The sequence below is a fragment of the Acanthopagrus latus genome, chromosome 16 (assembly GCF_904848185.1).
Source record: "Acanthopagrus latus isolate v.2019 chromosome 16, fAcaLat1.1, whole genome shotgun sequence".
Classification (NCBI taxonomy): Eukaryota; Metazoa; Chordata; class Actinopteri; order Spariformes; family Sparidae; genus Acanthopagrus; species Acanthopagrus latus.
The window spans coordinates 3,110,665-3,129,686 of record NC_051054.1 but is presented as its reverse complement, the minus strand read 5'-3'; the positions used below and the strand labels follow the sequence as shown (position 1 = coordinate 3,129,686).

At 42.0% G+C, this 19,022-nt stretch overlaps 1 protein-coding gene across 1 annotated transcript; it reads right to left on the bottom strand.

The window, feature by feature from the left end:
* Positions 1 to 6,222: 6,222 nt before the first annotated feature.
* foxi2 (forkhead box I2) lies at positions 6,223 to 12,664 on the bottom strand. Its single transcript, XM_037125083.1, has 2 exons — positions 9,185 to 12,664; positions 6,223 to 8,009 (listed from the first exon to the last, which is right to left on the bottom strand). Exons 1-2 carry the CDS (start codon positions 9,789 to 9,791, stop codon positions 7,408 to 7,410), a joined length of 1,209 nt encoding a protein of 402 aa, XP_036980978.1. The 5' UTR covers positions 9,792 to 12,664; the 3' UTR covers positions 6,223 to 7,407.
* Between the last annotated feature and the right edge of the window lie 6,358 nt (positions 12,665 to 19,022).

Sequence of the window (19,022 nt, the reverse complement as noted above, 5' to 3'; positions counted from 1 at the left end):
TATGTGTCTGATGTTGCTTTTGCAGAAGAAAAGTCTAATTAATGTCTCCTACTTCACTGTAAAGACAATTCTCAGGCTTCAAGTATCCACATCACACTTGTATTTGCTGAATATTGGACCAAGGTCAGTGGAGCTTCAAACTATAACGGTCTACGTACCTCACCTCCGTCTGTTCTGCACCTGAAGGCTCCACTGCCCTTTCAAAATAAAGGTTCTGTGGTTAAGTAACAATACATAAGGAACAATGCTCACACTCTCAAAATAAAGCGTGCTGACAAACAGTTTGCATGATATGACATGCTGACTTACTTTACAAACTACTCTTGCCTGGTGTTCACAACCAGGGGGTGAGAACGGTCAGGACCAGCAGTGAAAGTCATCTCCACTGTCTCTCCTCTCATTTCCTGTCATCTGACTCTCCATTAAATGCTCCGAAAGAAAACTTATCTAATAAAAACTTGCCAACAGTTGCAGCTGAAGAGAACTTTAGTTTACAGCCACTTTTCAGGCCCACAAGGCGTGTTTGTTTGAGCGCTCTGTGTCGGGACACCTGACTCATTTATTGAATTACTCCACCCTCTCACACTGAGAGCACCTTGTCGCTCCACGGACATGTTGTCAGCCGTCTCCTAAGACACTTAATTATAAACTGAGCAGTCGTCCTCACAGTAAAGCTGCTTCCTAGCTTAGCTGTGTGTTGTCTTCACTGTGTTTCTCTGTCTTTTCTGTCTGTTTATCGCAGCTAAAGTCGGGTCTTTGCTCTGTTCTCTCCAACCTGCTTTAGGACTTTGTACAGTCAACAATAAGTAATGTTCGCAAAAACCAGCCGGTTTCAGCAAGTCATCGCACAGCGTAGCGGCCGAGACACAACACTTCCCCATTGGTGGATAAACCGGAATGAAGCTGTTGTAACAAAGTGTTAGTGGGATTTTTTCTCAATGGGATGTGGAGTCTGTCAGTTCGATGTTTAAGCTCCGGGAGGAACAACAACAGAAGGGGTTAATGTAATCCATTTCATTGGTGGGGGGACTCTAATAACTGGTCTCTCCCTGCGTCTCCATTGGCCCGCGGAGTTTCCATTGTGCTGGCCGGTGCAGGTGTGGGACATGCTTTGTTGATCATAATCCCCCAGGCAAGGGGAGAGGCTTTGAGTGTGTTTGACGTACCCCACCGGCAGGCCCTTTGCTCCTCGGCCGCCGAGCAGCCACCGTCTCCAGCGGCCGCTCATGGGATCCGACAGGCGGAAAAATAATGAACAACACCTCAACCCGGAGCTGACCTGGCTCCAATTCACCAGCTCCACACGAGGGGTAAACGAACCACTTAATTGAGCCTTCCAGGATCAAATCATACTCAGGACCCCCCCAAGCCAAACCCCCGCCATCGACCCTCCCCACCACCACCACGTCCACCTCCCTCCCGGACACAACCCATCAAGATGTTTTCCTACACCGCCCGCCCCCCCCACCCACTCTCATTCCTCCACCTCTTTACTGTTTTCTTTTGTTTTAACATCTTTTAGCTTCATCTTCTTCTCCTCCAGGCTTCTGATTTGTTTTCAGATTATTATGGAACATGAAGATACACGTGCAACAAGTTATGAAACCAGTCAGAGTGCAACTAAGTACATTTACTCAAATATTGTGCATGAATTAGACATTTAAGATACTTTCAATTAACTTTTACATCATAGACAGCTAATCTTCAGAGGGGAATATTGTATTTTTCATTCTTCTACATTTGTTTCACAGCTACAGTAATAAAAATATGCTAAACTGATAAAATATGATGAATTGTTGCAGAATAAAGTTTAATATGTTGTGTAGTTTAACAAATAAACTATGAAACAGTAAATTAAACAGTTGAAATTAGCTCTGACATTTCCTACAACAAGAGAAATATGTGATAATATTCAACTCACGTGACATTTTTCTGCATTTTCTTTTTGAATCTGAACTTTTCAAACCTTATGATTTCTTGAATTGTATTTCTGATAATGCTACTGCACCTTTCACTAACATTATTCACTGTTGAAGTACATTGTGTTGCTTTTATTCAATGTAAATTGACTGATTTGGGATATTATGCAGGTTTACAACATAAAAGAATAAACAAGACACTGAGAATATTCTTTATTTACCGTGACGGCCTGACAGATGCCAGACGAGACTTGCATGAGGGAAGAACTGATCACATCTTGAAAAAACAATCTGCAGGATTATTAAGTATAATTAAAATACTCGTTTAACTGCTGCTCAGGTAATTAAAACTTGTTTAATCCCATTTTTTCCAAAACATGACTGTATGAAGAAATAAAACACAGCAGCTGGAATGAAATCATGAACATTTCATGATGATTTCAGAATGATATTGACGACTTTTGATTCATGACACAAAGTTCAGCAGAGATGCTAAAACTACAGACTCTCTTTTAATCTGCAGAGTGAAGCGACTCTCGGCCAAAAGGGAGGATATTTTATTCTGACTAGTAACACATAAAAAGAATATGATTCATTTGTTATCAGATTATTATCGGCCTGTAGTTTAATTCATGTCGGACTCTGAGGCTGCAGCACACAGGAGCATCCCAGCAAACACCTGAGAGTCAGTCAGGGTCATTTCCACCGACAGGACGTAACAAAGCAAAAGTTAACGGCGAAGCTCAAAGAGTTTTTCTCCTTTACGGATGTTAAATCTTGTAATTTCTTTCAGTATAGTCAACGTTGGTCACCTCAGTTTGAAACCACCTTGAAGCGACGTTTGCCCAGGTTGCACATTTTTCATTTTAATTAATAATTCTCAAAGCTTCTGCTTCTTCATGTAATAACGACTTTGTAAGAAAGTGTTTCCTGCGTTGATGAGAATCGAGTGTGTCGTGGTTTTTGACTGACGCCCGTGTCCTGAAATGAGCCGGCCGTCTGACGCGTCGCTCTGCTGTCCTGATTTAGCGTCACAGTCAGACATCCCGGATGAAGTTGATCTCCAGGCCTTCACCTAAAACATGCTGACAAGACCAAACAGTTGCTTTCTGTGCTCCCTCTAAGATGTTTCTCATTAGCGAGGCGTCACCTGTTCCCTGGCCATTATCGGGAGGAACAATTTGGGTGAGGGGGTCCTGTGGGGTCGTTTAAGGACATGAACCTACAGTACAGTCAGACCATCGAAATAGCACCCGCGGTCCCGTGTTCAACCCGCTTCCCAGCCGGAACAACAATGGCGCTTTTCAAATGTCACCCGATAGAGCCGCCCGGTTGCCAAATTAGGACGGGGTGCCTGGTGTTCCAGGCGCAAAAGGAGGTGATCAAACAGAGCCTGGGTCAGTGGATCCCCTCTAATTGAGAAGCTCACACTTGGCAGCGGGGGTCTTCATTCAGCAGACTGCGCTGGTGCTGTCTGCCAGAGTGGAAAAGTTCTGGAGCGCCTGTGCGACTCAAACAGCCGAGCTCGACCTTTACAGTCAGATCTGGGTCACTGGATTGTCGCTCAGGAGTCACCGCTGGCGTCGGTGCCTCGCTGATGAGGAAGAAACTCAGATTTAAGATGAACAAGAACGGTAAAATTAACGCCAACGTGCTGCATTGTGAGTTTCGGCACATTAGATCACGACAGAATGAGTCTTGGCGCGGCAGTCGTGCTCATTAGGAGCTGAATTCATTGGTCTTAATTAGTAAGTCAGAGTCTGATTAATTAAACATGGGCCACGAGGTGAAATACTTTCAACAATGTTTTATCAGTATCAAATGACAGTTATGTTTTTAACTATATTTAGAAACAAGGACGCTTTCTGCACTTGTTCACATCATTTTTTAAAAAACTCACTGAGGGCTGAAGCAGCACAAGTAATCCAAATATTATAGATACTGCAGTCCAGCCACGTGCAAATATCCAAATCACAGAAGCTGCAACTCTTTAATGAAGGTAGAATATGACAAAACTAAATACTGAGAGACGTCCTGACCTACAGATCTTCTTCTTCAGATGTAAGAAACAACGTCACACATCAGAATCAAAGGCTTCGCTTTGTGTTGATAAGAAATATTACTCATGCAGATATTAAAGTATACAGTACGCTGATCCAACAAGCAGTTTATTAGGTTAGAATCTTGTCACACTTCACACCAGAACCAGCAGCAGCCGGTGTCAGCTGCAGGTTCTGATGGAGAGCAGAGCATCTCGTGGTCAGAACATCTTTGGGAGATTATGATGGATGCTGACGACACGTCCAAAGACAGGTGATGACGATATTTAAAGGCAATGCTGCGTTCAAGTTTAATATCTGTACAGACGTCTGAGTTCAGCTGTTATCGAACTTGAGGTTTGACTTCATCCTACCAGTCCAAGTTGTGGAGTCATCGTCACAGTCGTCTCTTTGTCAGACACTAATATACTTTTTTTTAAACCATAATCTCTCTTTTAATTGTGTTTTTCTTGTCCTGTCTGTGTGTGTTGTAGTTTAAACTTGACCGCCGTCCTGATTCTAACAGTCAAAATAACGCTCTGATGCAGAAAAGCGATCCTTCCCCCACTAATCCTGAATCACATCGCAGCAACAATATGTCAGAATATCTTTTTATCACATCACGCAGCCCCCACTATCATATCAATTTCGCGGTGTAACTCTAAAACACCCCGAACACAAACTAAAATGATCAAATCATTGTCCTTAATCTGCACGATGGGTGGCAAATATCTGCCGAGGGAGCTTCTGGATGCGTCATTTCTTAGCAGGGAACAAAGCAAGATGGCTTCCTCTCAATTTGGGGCAAACAGTGGTGCAGAATGGAGACAAAGGAGATGCTTAAACCCCGTCGGTCTGAGGGGGATATCTTCACCTCTGTTCAGAGAGTCCCTAATTGATACGTGGGGATTGGCGTGAAGGAGCGAGGACAATACCTCCATTGTTTCACTGTTTTCTGAATCAAGACGTCTGTCAAACGGCGGTGTCTTTGCCGGCGGCTTGGCTCGCCTCCAAAACTTGAACTTTCTCTTTTGATTCACGACAGAAAAGCTTCCCCCGCCCCACCAAACGCACGGCTCGTCTCCGCCTGCGGCACCGGAGGACACGCCGGAGTGCGTCAGATATCACTTCAGAAAAAGGTGACAGAGAACGACATGTTGGATTGAGTAAAAAGTTTTAAAGCGTTTTGGAGGATGTAACAGATATTTCTAATAACAAAAATGAAGAATTGGGAATTTTCTTTATCTCCTGTTGCACAAAAAAAACCTAAACAGTGAATAGAATGTAAAAAAACAAACTTTTGGCATTAACTGTAGAGAAAATAGGAATTTCCTTAGAAGAAAAGCTCTTTTAAACCCCACTAAATATCTATTCATTAATCAGTTCTCCATTCATATTGACTGTATTTGTTCCTGTATCCTGACCACCTTTGCGCTGAGTAAACACTCCTTGATTATGCAAAGCATTTGCAATGAATGAAGCGTGGATTAATTGGAACAGCGTCCCCATTTTCCATATGATTCGTACACAAGCCACACACTTTTTTTTTACTTCTGGGGGGGAATTTCTAAGGAAACTACTGACCTGTAAAATAAATCATTATCATCAACACAACATATTTTTGCAGCTCTAATATATATTTTTTCCCCTCTTTTCCCACTTTTTTGACCCGCTGGTCCTTTGCAGTAACAGATGAGGCAGTTTTTTTTTTTTTTTTTTTGGAGGGTCGACCAGAGTTAAGTGGGCAGCGTTCCCACTTCCCAGCGAGAGAAAAGAAAGCGAGATCAAAATGTAAATGAGTCTTTACACGTCTTCCAGCAGCGAGACTGTCCCAACACTAACGACTGATCCGACAGGAAGGAAAAGAGATTAACTTTGTTTTACTTGGACGTGAACTTGAGCCTAATCAGCGGCATGAAAAGTAAAAAATACGGTGTTAGAGGAAGACTGGGGGATTATTAAAAAAAAAAAACCCAAAAAAAACAGGGGACTTGAGGAGAAAATTCTTGCAGATATAAAGAAAGCTGCTGCAATGAAATTAAAAATGATGATAAATTGTTCTGGAGGTCATCGAGTTTACTAAAGGAGCTCAGCTAACTCATGCAGGCTTCTGCTGTTTGTGGTTACGAGGCTGCATTGAGCTGAAATGGAGTAGAAGTAATGAAATATGAGATTAAAGTAAAGCATTCAGATGATAATGAGCCTCCCCCCCCCCCCGAATACACTGACGCTCCTATTTTTAAAATGATGCATGACAATACAGATCGAGACCACATGATATTTATTAACAGTCACAGTTGAAACTGCCTGGAAGCTGAATGTACTGTATAAAGATAAAAAATAATAAAGACATTAAAAGATACAAAAAGCCATTCAATGATTGTCACACTGAATCCTGAGAGAAACCATGATATAGCATATAGTTTTTAATATATATATATAGATTTATGACATCTGGGGTTTTTCTTCTTTTTTTGTTTAGTGATACTGTTTTCGGTGCAGTTGTTTGTTTGTTTTTTGTCAGCTAATATCATTTCACTTCTGCTTTAATCAAACTAGACAAACAGTAGAAAACGATGCCTATTAGCATAAATAGCATAAATAGTCACAAACTATCTTTTTTTCTTTTTAATAATTTACAAAAATACACATTTTTGTTTGCTTGTATGTATTTACATGAGCCGTAGTGCTGTGGTCTTCAGTCAACATGGAGGATCATAAAAAAAAAAAAATAAGAGGCGAGTTCTCGGATCATGTTGGTATTAAAATCAATTATTGTTACTGCATTTGGAAAATATATATATATGTATATAAAAACGCCTGTCGCAGCAGGGAGCGCTCATCTCATGTGATTGTCGTGCTTTTGAGGTAACGGCGGTCTCATAAAGGCAACTTTGGCAGATTTGACTTGATTGTGAGTAAGAATTTGCTCGATTTGGCAAAAATAAAAAAAAAAAATAAAATCAAAAGTACATTTTTACATCTTAAAAACATGTCGGGGTGTTCTGTTTTTTTGTTTTTGTTTTTTTTTGATCCAAAAGATAGATGTTTAGAAAATATTACAAAAAAGGACTTAAAAAAAGAGTTCAGTGGTTGACTTACTTTGCAAGAATATTTTTTTTTTAGCATTAAGTAGCTTTGATATAGTGATTAAAAAAAAAAAAATAGAAGAAGAAGAGTAAAAAGATAAGTGCTCGTTTTTTGTGTTTTTCGACTCTCCGGCAGTTTGAGTGCTTGTCAAGTTGAATCAAGTTTACCTAAAATACTCTCTCTAGTCGTCTAATCTCTCCGGTGAAGTGCTGACGGTGCAGAGGCGCTGCAGCCCGGCCTGCTCTCCGACCTCTCTGCTGAAAAGCACGTGAGTGTGTTTTCGTGAAACAACGCCGGGGCAGCGACTTCTCTCCCCCCCCCCCGCAACACACATGGAACATGGCGGAGCAGCTCGGCTCCTATAGCTCTGTCCCTTCCCTCGGATAGATCAAGCTGTTGACGCTGAAGCTGTTGTAGAAGTGGCTGTTGAACTGTCCGCTCTGCCCGCTGCCAAACGTGTTGTAGTACACTCCACGGTTGAAATGCAACCCGCCCTCGCCGTGCTCCGACGTCCCCGTGTCCTGCCCGCCGTGGTTGAGGTGGTACGGGCTCAGGGCCGTAATGTTCCTATTCGACAGCTCGTTGACCAGTCCCAGGGAGCCCTGCCGGCTGGGGGCCCCCGAGCTGAGCGTCGACATGCTGCTGTAAAAGTTATTAAAACAAGGAGTGGCCGAGGACAGTCCGGGCGGCGAGGACGAGCCCTTGTGGTTGTCGTTCATCGCCTCCATCTCCGGCGAGGACGGCCCCAGCAGCTGAGGACTGTCCGAAGGCTTCAGCGAGGACGCCACCGCCGGCCTGCCGTCCTCCACTTTTGTGGACCCCGCTCCCGCCGTCGCCGCCGTCGCCGCCGCCACTCCCCCCGCGCTGCTCGGATCTGAGCGTCTTTTCCTTTTCCTCCGGAAGTTCCCGTTGTCGAACATCTTCTCGCAGTTTGGGTCCAACGTCCAGTAGTTTCCTTTTCCTGTAACGAAGGACGAGACACAAAACATATAAATAACTTCATTTATAGCACATTTGTTGAATAAAACTTTCCAGTTATATAATTTTAAGGAACTTTGTAGTTTTGTTCTCAGAACTTTAATGTTTGTAATATTAATAAGTTATTACCATAAACACATAGAATTATTAATCAGTTCGATAGGTGAATAAACAAGCTGTTCTCAGAGGAAAATATTCTCAAGGACACTGTTTGAAGATAGGAAGGTGGCAGGGTCCGCCACACATACACAGTAAAACAGGATGAAATTGTCCTTTAAGGTCAGTTTGTTTATTCAATCAGGAAAATTAAGAGTTGGTCTTAATAATTTAGGGATTAATAAATACTAAAAATCAGATGAATGAAGAGCTTTCTACTTAAATCGTCTCCCCCCCAAAACTACATACTGCACCTTTAAATTAAAATACAACATTTCTTTTTACTTTGAAAAGCAACAATTTTCTGACTTTTCCTGAAAACATATGACACCAGAAATCAACGTATTCTCAAGACAATTATAATAAAGTAACTTCTGTCTCATATTCACAAATTAATTGTTTTTATTCATCTCATATTTCTTTAAAGTTTTAAGCACTTTTAACAACAGGAGCCTCTGCAATCACTGAGATAATAATAATAATAATAATAATAATAATAATAATAATAATAATAAAAACACATTATGCATGCAGTATACTCTCAAGTATTCTTTATAAAATAAATATATTGTAATTTAACATCTCTTTGGAATTATTTAACATATCTCTGTATTTCTCATGTATTACAGTACTTGTGTTATATAATTTTACAGTCCTTTTGTGTCATATGTTCATAACTTTTAGTTTTTTAATACTTTAGATCTCCAAAAAGACTCAATCAGTGTTAGTCTGGATTTTTAGAGAACACATTTTGGAACTTATTGTTGAAAAACGTCACAGATCTGATTTAAACTGCATGGAAACTTTAAATTTGGTGGGAAATCATAATAATTACTTGAACATGGATTTTCCTTTTTTTTTTTGTCTCTCTCACATATTTCCCAAATCCAGCTCATCCTCCGTGAGACCCCCAGGTGAGTAAAACTGTCCCTAAACGCAGCATTATAACACAACACATTGTTTTACAGCAGTAACAGTGTCTCTCTGGTGCGTTCACGGTACCTGGATCGTCCTCGTCCCTCGGCACTTTCTTGAAGCAGTCGTTCAGAGACAGGTTGTGTCGGATCGAGTTCTGCCAGCCGGCTTTGCTCTTCTTATAAAAGGGGAAGTTGTCGGCCACGTACTGATAAATCTGACTCAGGGTCAGCTTCTTCTCGTGCGCGTTCTGGATGGCCATGGCGATGAGCGCGGAGTACGAGTACGGCGGCCGCACCAGCTTCAGCAGCTCCTCCTGGCTGGCGATGGACAGCCAGCCCAGGTCGGGCCCTCCAAAGCCAGGTGAGTTCGTGATGAACTGCCGCTGCGAGCCGTAGGAGGGCGGGATGAACGACGCCGGGTTGTTTCCGTGCAGGTAGGATGCGGAGGAGTTGACGCCCGGTCCGTTGAGCCACAGGTACGGGTTTGGAGACGACGCGTAATCCCCGAGGCCGTAGCCGGCGGGTCTCTGCGCGCCCTGCAGGCTCTGCTGGTGGTACATGCTGCTGAAGTTGTCGCAGTACACAGCGGCCATGTCCGGGGCCTCCTGGGCGCCTTTAGGTGGGAGAGAGCCGACGGTGGGGGAGGTGTGCTGGTGGTGCTGGTGATGGGACTGAGGGTCGATGGAGTTCATCACTCCCCGCGGGAAATCCCAGAAGGAAATGCTGAAGCGGTTCAGGTGGCCTCTCCCGGCGGTGCGCAGGCAGGCAGGCAGGCAGGCAGGCAGGCAGCAGCAACAAGTGTCGGGGAGGATGGAGCAGTTTCTGGAGTTTTAATAGTATAAAGCCTTGACAGCAGCCACATCCAGGCTCAGGATCACTCCCAGCAGCCAATAGACACACACTGGGTATCAGAGGGGGTGTGGTCATGTTCCACCTCGTTCAGCAGAGACTGGGTCAGTGGTTCCCCCTGGCAAAACCTCCCGGAGAGACACGACAGGCTGCTGCTGCTGCTGCTGGGCGCACAGTGTGTCTGAGGGGCTGCTGGGATTATATAACCTCAGGCGACAAGCAGCAAGCTGCACTCACACTGAAATCATCACTTTCTCTGGTTCCTTCTCACTTCTGAACACTTTGGATCGTCAGCGGAGGGAGGTCAGGCTGCCGAGACATCTCATGGACATCTGCACCTTTTAAATAGTTTTTAACCATGTTTCAGCTTCTTTAATCCAAAGTGAGGATGAAGAAGAAATTAGATATTATCATCTGGGTGATGAGATCCTGAAGGACACGTTGTTGTGCAGGGATTGTTCAAAGCACAAAAACATGAAAACATAAAATATTCAATATTTAACATAGTGGAGGATTTCACCCCGTGCCGAACATTTCCAGGGTAAATCGATGCACAAAAGACACAAATCGATGCCTAAAAATCACCAGAGTGCAGGAAAATTAAGTGTCTGAAGCTCATTTATTCCCTCGAAATGTTAAAATGAAACCTCGGCTCCTGTCTTCTGATATCGACTTTGTGTTTTCCACTTCGGTTACGTAGATTAAAACTCTCATTTAAAGACACCACAGAGAAGAAGAAACATTTGGTTTAGTTTGCAGTGAACAAAAAGTTTCACGCTTCACAGAAAAAGAGAGAAAAGAAGGAAAAACAAATGAGAGATCGGAGCCTCGAGCCGTCAACGTGTCTTCAGTTTGGTTCAGTTTAATCTTTGTTCACGTCACGTTAGTCTCTAAACTTTCCAAACTAAAGACTTCTTAGTCAAACTGTGATGATAGAAAGTTAAATCATTTGTAATTTCTTCCGACAAACTTGTTAAACAATTCACAAAATAACCAAATATGACAGAAAAATCTAGCCTCTCTTCATCTTTACGTCCACAGGTCAGATGTTCGGCACCGTTATTACACCGTGAATTATATCTGATCTTTTCTGTCCAGGCTACAACATGAAAACCTCGTTAAAATTAGGGCCCACCGCACTTAATTTCTCAGTTTATGTATCCTGGTCGTACTGCCAGATAATTCTCACACGCACGATGATTTCTGAGGCTCATTCCCAACTCATCAAACATTGAAGCTGCATGTCGGCACGGTCGCCACTCCAAAGCGTTCAGAGTCAAGAGTAAAATATATTTTTCAAATATGAAACTCCAGAGTTGCTCGCTCCACCTTCCAGTGCTGAAGGCAGCGAGTCGATTACGCGTATGAATATTGTTAACTGTCAAAAGGTCTCATCTGAAACTCACCTGACAATCCAGACGTGTTGTTGTATCGTTACATGTCCCGAGGCCAGAAACAACAAATCCGTGTCTTTGAAGGGTTTAAAACTCGATTCTGAAGCTAATTAAGGTGTCTGGAGGAAAAAAAAAAAAAAAAAAAAAAATCAGACATTTGCTTTTTATCTTTTCATCAAGGCATTGCTTAACTTTCCACGAGGATCAGCCTGCTGAGAACCAGGGTCGATACTGTGCAGCTGAAAAACTACATTTTACCTCTCGGAGTAGAAGATCTTCTTATTAGTCCTAAAATATAATATCTGCAAATCTTATTTACTGTTGCATTAAAAACTTTGGAAATCGTAGTCTGACATGATTCATTCGAGCTCTGAAATCTTTTCTCTGAAATTTTATCCACATTTCCAAGATATTTTTATGTAATTTAGATAATATTACTAAAATACTAACAGTGCAGATCTGTTCATGTTTGGTATCTTTGGAAAAGTTTTCTTCTCCTCTAAGACTTCGGAATAAAGTTCTGTACGACGGAACAATATGTGGCTGCACAGGAAGGAAGGAAATGCAAAATACAAGCGTGGATATGTGATGAATACTCACACACACACACACACACACACACAGCCTGTTTGAGGACACAGCTTCTATAGAGCTGGAGACGAAGTGTGTCCAGGTGAAACAGCTCCACCTGCTGTCCATGTTACATGCAACAGATCATCAGTGTTGAAATGAACTTTAGTTACTCGTTACTTTGCAGATGACATGTTGCATCATGAGCCAGAGTTGCACATTTTTAAATGAAGTCATTGTATCAGAGATCAGATAAAAATCCTCCTCTCCACTCTCCTCCGTCTCAGGTGATTCTGATCAGGTGATTTAAGGGAAGTTAACGGAGAAGGAAATCTTTTCCAACAGTCACGTCGTCCTGACCTGATCAGTGTTTCTGTCTTTTTCCTCAGTTGGTGCTTTTATTTTACTTTATTGTTAATTAGTTTAGTTATGTTGTATTTCTAGTTTTGGGAGAGATGTTCTGGTTCCCATAGGTTTGATTAATTTAGCTGTTGCTTGTTAATAAAACGTATTTATTTTGCAGACTTGTGCTCGGGTACGACGTCCTCCTTTACATGCTGCCGGTCACAACATGGAGCCGACTGCATGTTTTATTGTGGCCGTGACAAATATTTAACTTTAACTCAAGAACATTTAATATCACTGTTGTGCAACATGTTTAAATCTGTGTTTTAAAATGAGTATTTGTGAGAAACTAGCATTCATAGTTGTCATTTTTTATGGGTCTTTTTGTTCTTTATACATGCCTAGATTTTTATTACATTGCTCTGATTGTCTGTCTATAAAATGAGATCTAAAAGTGATGTTGAGTCTTGACTTGGTATCGTGGCTGAAAACTAAAAAAAAAAAAAGAAAAAAATACTAAAAAATGTAACATAAGTTCACAGCTCCTCACTGCAGCCTTGTGCCTCAGAGTAAATCCTCTCAGTCTCTCTGTGGCTCACATATTTTATAGATTAAACCTCTGGTGGAGGCACACTGCCCCCTTCAGCTGCATTAGTTTCTGTGTCAAACCTCAGCAGGCCCGCTGCACTTAAAACAATACAGAACCCACCACAAGATGGAGGCAGCAGACTGCTCAGTGTGGCGTCTGGACTGACATCAGTGCAGACGACGACGCCTCCACAGGAGAGAGCTAAACACTGCTGTAAGTGTCTCTGGACTGGACGTGCCAAACAGCCGTCAAACTGCTGGATGTCTCTGGATGTGGAATCTAATATGAAAGTGTGGTTTGTCCGTGACAGCTCCTGGAGATGGAGAGAGTCTTTGAAGACGTTAAAGTATGCTCTCCGACTGCAGTAAAGGTTATTCCAGCCCAGGGAGTCCAGCGTCAGATGTTTCACAGTGTAAATACGTTTCGTTAAAAACAAAGGAAAACAGTTCAGGCGAACGTTTCTTTTGGTCAGACGTCCGTCTGCGTTAAGCACAAAAACCCAGCGGTGCTGCGTTTCTTCTTGGAGAGGAACCTTCTAATAAAGCCGAGTCGACCCCCTCTGAGCCCCGCAGTGATTACTTTGGTTGGTATTGACACATTATCTGCCAACACTTCCCTGTTTTTCAGCATCTGATAGACTGAGGTTTTTTTTTCTCTCTAATGCAGCTTTTCCACTGAGATCCAGGCCGCAGAGTAATTGTCCGCGCAGCACCAGGAGTCGCTCTGTCTGACTGTAATTCTATAATATCGGGGTTGGCTATGACAATAATCCCTGGGGCTCATCGCGCGTCGCCAAAAAAACTGTTTCACAAACTCAGATGTATGTATGAGAATGTGAGATTGTGGAGAAGGGAAGACTCTCTGGCTCTGCAGCCGCCGTCAGCAGACTGTGTGAAGACGAAGCTGCTCCAGTTTGGGAATCGTGACTTTTGCGTCTGAAGTCTGAGAGAAAGGAAACCCAGAGGACGGAGAGAAGAGACGGAGGAGCATCAAGTGTGACAAGAAGGATGTTTTAACTGATTATGAAACAGCATGAAGCGTCTATGTGATCATCAGAGAGAATATTGGCTATTTCTGCCCGTCACTGGGTCCAATTCTGATGTATCGAGGTCGGATAAGTCGTAAAATTAAAAACTATTTTAATGGTGGAGTGCTGAAGATGAACTGGGCCTGTGGAGAGCAGCTGCTCCGTAGTCTGGTGGTACGACACGTCTAGCAGCTTTAAATAACATCTATATTTTCACATATATATCATTTTGGAAGCTTATACTCTGAAGTCAGAAGATCAGTTTCCCTTCTTCTCTAAACTGTGTTAGGCCACGATCTGTGTTCGACAGAGGAGAATCAATAAAAGATCGATTTTGTTTTTCAAAAACCCACAAAAATGTGGCCTTCAGTCCAGGAAAGGGTGTGAAAGTGAGCCATCTGTACCTCTTTTATGCTCTAGTTGGTCAAATCAAATGACTCTTTGTGGATTTTTGGGGCTTAACTTAAAGGGCCAGCTTGTAAGAAAGTTGATTTTTGAGTCTTTGCATGGCAGCCACCACCATCAGTGTAAGAAGATATGAGATACTGTGAGTGACTTTGGACAAAAGCATCTGATAAATGCCCTAAAATGTAAGTTAAAATTGTAATGTAACTTAGCTGTTTAAACCCAAACCACGATCTTCTTCTAAACTAACCCAACTGTGCTCGTGCTCCTCCCAGTGTGATTCCTCACCACCTTTACTCACAGAATTAAGGCTGAACTTGTGTCGATTAAAAACACAAATCAGTCTTAAAACCTTAATTGGACGTCGCCATTAAAAGCAGAACAGGAGGCCGACTGCGAGCCGAGCTCCGTCCAGCTGGTGCGTCTTCACAACAGAATCAGAATCGGGCCTGTTCAAAGCTTTTCATCAGAATATCTACAAAAAGAAAATGCTCCAAGATGTCGAGGAGCTCATACATAGTTCAGGCTTTCACGTCGATATCAAGCACTGAATGTCAAATTAAGTAGAAAACGTGCAGAGATCCGATCCAGACAAAACATTTTAGATGCAATTGGTTATTCCTGAAAAAAGTTTATTTTAGAAAACGCTTAAAGAGGCAGACGAGGACACATCATGGAGACGTTATTCATACGGTCTTTTTTGATATGAGACTGTGTAATTACAGACGAAAGATGGCAAAAACAAGAAAACGACAAACAACACAATTTTAGATTGCTTTGTTGTGTATTTTCTGTCTGCGTGTGAGAGATGTCGGAGGGATTATGTATTGTGGCAGACAACAGACAGATAAATCATAAAAAAACTATAATTTCACAATTAAATAAAGAGACACAGATGACGAGCGTGATATACAGAGCGGGGCGGGAAAGCGTGGAGAAGTATTTTAATTTGTTCTGAAAAACACAACGAGGACAAAAACAAGAGCTAAATACGAAGCAGAGAGACGACACGGCGCGATTTTACACTGACACGAAGCTTCAGATGTCGAAACAGAACAACACGACACACCGTTCTGATCCCACAGGTCTCATCCAGACACGTACCTTGATTTGATTTTGTATTTTTGCCACCCTGTTATTGTGTGGGAGGCGTTTATCTGTCATGATTTGCGTCTCCTCAGAGGGAAGAGTCACTGCAAATCAATAAGACGTAGTCTGTTCCAAGATGACATCTGGACGCCGAGTCGTTTGACGGTAATGAAAACGATGTGAATAATAAACTGCAGCCTTCACAGTCACCAGATATCAACCCGGATGAGCACATGTGGGTGATTTCTGGATGTGTTGGACAGCACCATTATCGAAGAAGCATCAAACGGGTTGAGGAGACTTCAGTCAAAGAAGTAGTGAAGCGGTTGATAAGCCGTAGATAATTTACCCATTTTGTCACTGAAAACAAAACAGTGATATTCTGGCAGCAGGAGGCGCCAAAGATACTTTAAAATAACAGATACAAAATCGTAAAAAATTTGGTAATTATTTGTTAACGAAATACAGTTTTTTTGCTTTAATTTTACATGTTGTTTGGCCTTTTAATTCTTGATTATGAACAGTTAAAACAAACACTGTTATAATACAAATAACCAAGCTTTAAATTGCAGAACAGTGCGTTTTCGATTAACGTGGGTAATCATATAATTGAATGAGGATAAAATGTTCAAAAAAACATGTATGTGTTGATTTGGTGTAAATACACTGTTGTATTAATGCTTGGCTACCTTCACAGCCATCTGTATTATTGATGAAATTAATAAAAAACACATTAATCAGTACTATGTATGTTGTGACAGCCTCCGTACGTCTGTCAGTTAATATACAAATCTATGAAACTGCACAGTACTTCTTTTAGAAAACAGTTAACAAACGTGATAAGAATCAAACTTTGTGACTTCTATTTTCAGTCTATTTAGTCATTTTAAACGTATTAAAATCTGTAAAATAAACAGAAAACTAAACTAAAAATACATTAATGGTGTAAAATGTACATTTTATTGGGAGAATGATGGCTGACATAAACGACAGTCAGCGACACTCCTGGAAACTTCACATTACACAAATATTGAATGATGAACGTGTGGTGGAGACTTTCTTTCCGTCCCTGAATAGCTTCACTGTACATAATCAATAAAATCCTCGTGTACATAAACAGGTAAACGTGTCAGGCTTGACTCCGGGTTCTCGGGGGGAGGCTGAGCTGCAGATCTGTGCACGCAAAGACCTATTTATTCCTGTTTCCTGGACAGTCGGGTCCATTCAGCCGACACACAATCTCCACCATTTACCTCCCCGGTCTATTTCTGCGACATATTTACGCCAGCGCGTCGAGGCTCCGTGAATCTACCTGTGTTCGGAGCGGGGCTCGTTTTACACAGGAAAGCTTTTGGAAATAAACATTTGAGCTTATTCTGTGTCGCAGGCACAGATGTGAGAGCACAGCAGAAGACTGATAAGAACATGTATGTGCACACAGGCGGCATTCAAGAGCAGGCGGTAATGACACAGTGCTGCTTTCTGAGAGGCCGGCCACAGTTCTGCGGGCAGCGAGGGCTACATACAGGAGACGTTATTGCTCTATATGTTTATAACGCTGCCATGGAAAAATAAGAAGGCTGAGCCACAGGCATTTCCTCAGTTCCTCCTCTCTCTCTCCCCCCAGTCACCTCTCCGAGCCTGTGTGGGAGGGAGGCGGCGAGCGTTTAGATGAGGGCTGAGCACATGTCACACTTCATCATTTTCAGAAATAGGCGTTCTAATTTCTTTCTTTTTCGTTTTTTCTTTTTTTTTTTTTTCCTCTCCCTGCGCGTATCTACAATCACAAGCTGCTTTCACCACCCCGGCTCTCGTTTCCCAAACTCTTTGTTGCGTCTCAAGCGGCGCTGACCTCCGCAGTCGTCTTATTTACTCCGAACGCTGATTGAGTGTAATGTTAGAGAGACGGGAATTCTCCCAAAGATAAATATTTGAGGGGGAATATTTGGTTTTTCTATTGTTTGGTTTGACCCTCATGCTGCTAACTACTGGTTGCTTATATTCCCGGGGCCTCCGAGGAGTTTACGTTTGTTTTACTGCTGTTTGAGTTTCAGCTGCTGTTGCAATATCAGAAAATGAAAATATGATGTCTGGTCTGAAGATTGGACACAGCTGGGAATCAGGTTTTTACTCCTTAAATCTTGTCAGGCTTGTTGTCAGAGTAAGAAGCTCAGGCTGTTTTTTTTTATCACCTTGTAGCTCGGTCAATCTGTGCGTGTCAGTATGCTTCCAACAACAGTTGTTAACACTGAAATTGGGAAAGTTGCATCTGAATTTCAGTCAGTTTTTCCCATGAATCGGACAAACAAACCTCTTTCATGCAGCAGCTGACCAGCTGTGCAAAGTGTGGAAGTACGCAGGATTAGAATTCCTGTCTCAGATTTGTTTTATAGGCTGATTTTCACACCATTTCTAGAGCTGTTACCCCAATACTTAAAATATTATCATGTTGATTACAGACTCTTTGCCCTGCCTTCACTTGAAGCCCTTCGGAGGAGCTAAAAATACTAAAGTTGTTTATTTCTAGCTCACTAAGACCTTCGTTTCACTAAGAAATTAAATCAAATTATTTCTGGGCTCTGTGGTGATTGTGGCTACGCCATCACTTTCTGTAAACCCGGATAGTTTCGTTCTCTTGCCCAACAAGCTGGATCATATATTTATCTGAAAAAAGGTCACTTTTGCCTCGATGTTTTCTTCTGTTATGATTAATTACCTTTCTATTTGGACAGATCTTCATGGTCAGTAAATTAAATAAAAGATTACGTCTGTTTTAGCTGAAAAATGCAGATAATACTATTATAATATTTGCTGTAATTCACTTAGGAAAGGTCAGACGTAGATAAAAAATGATATGGAAGTCTGAAACATTCAAGTGCATCTGTTTAGAAGATACAACTAAAACTTCCTGAGGTTCTGTCCGAGTTTACTCGTGTGTTACATGAGTCCATTTTCAGACAAACCAAATACAAAACTGTAACTTTAAATGAGTCAGACTGAAACGTACGGCACTTGATGCTAATGGCGAGAATATTGGAAGGAAAAACAAAAATAAATACAAGAGAGTCAAAGCGTCCCGAAATTGCTTTGGTGTTTGGAGCAGCTATAAATACTTTTACCTTCAGACGAGGCCTGGCAACGTCTTTTAAGTCTGAGGATGTTTTTAGCATACTGAGAAGTTTCATAATCAGACTTTTGAACGACAAAACTTCAAAATTATTGTAATGGCAGTGTTGTGGTTCAAACATTTAGAATTACATCGAGGTAACTTCTAATTTTAACCCGCCTCGTTACCGAATAGATGACTGCTGCTCGTAATTGATGTAATCTTTAATTCACTTCATGACTGGGAGCAGAAAACCTGCAGAGTCCTCCAAGAAAACACCAGGCAGTTCAAGCTGACTCGTGGCTCTGAACACGGAGCAGATTTATGATTCTAAGGATAACATTCGATGATTAGCTTTCTTTTCAGCTCTACTCTTGGCCCGGCTTTCATTTGTTTCCCCCTATCATATCTCTATTAGACGTACGCTTCAAGGACACGGGGGAAGCACGGGGAAATGAAAGTTATTCTACTGTTGCACTAAGTCATCCTAAGCGATAGTGTCAGCCCGTAATGTGAATGTAAATAACAGCTGAAATCATGTCACATTTA

What these genes read in the sequence shown, in the direction of transcription:
- foxi2 (XM_037125083.1), bottom strand. Translation starts at nt 9,791, where the DNA reads ATGAACTCCATCGACCCTCAGTCCCATCACCAGCACCACCAGCACACC. An exon ending in GAGGGACGAGGACGATCCAG is followed by an intron (nt 8,010 to 9,184) that starts GTACCGTGAACG and finishes CCTTCGTTACAG; the next exon opens with GAAAAGGAAACTACTGGACG.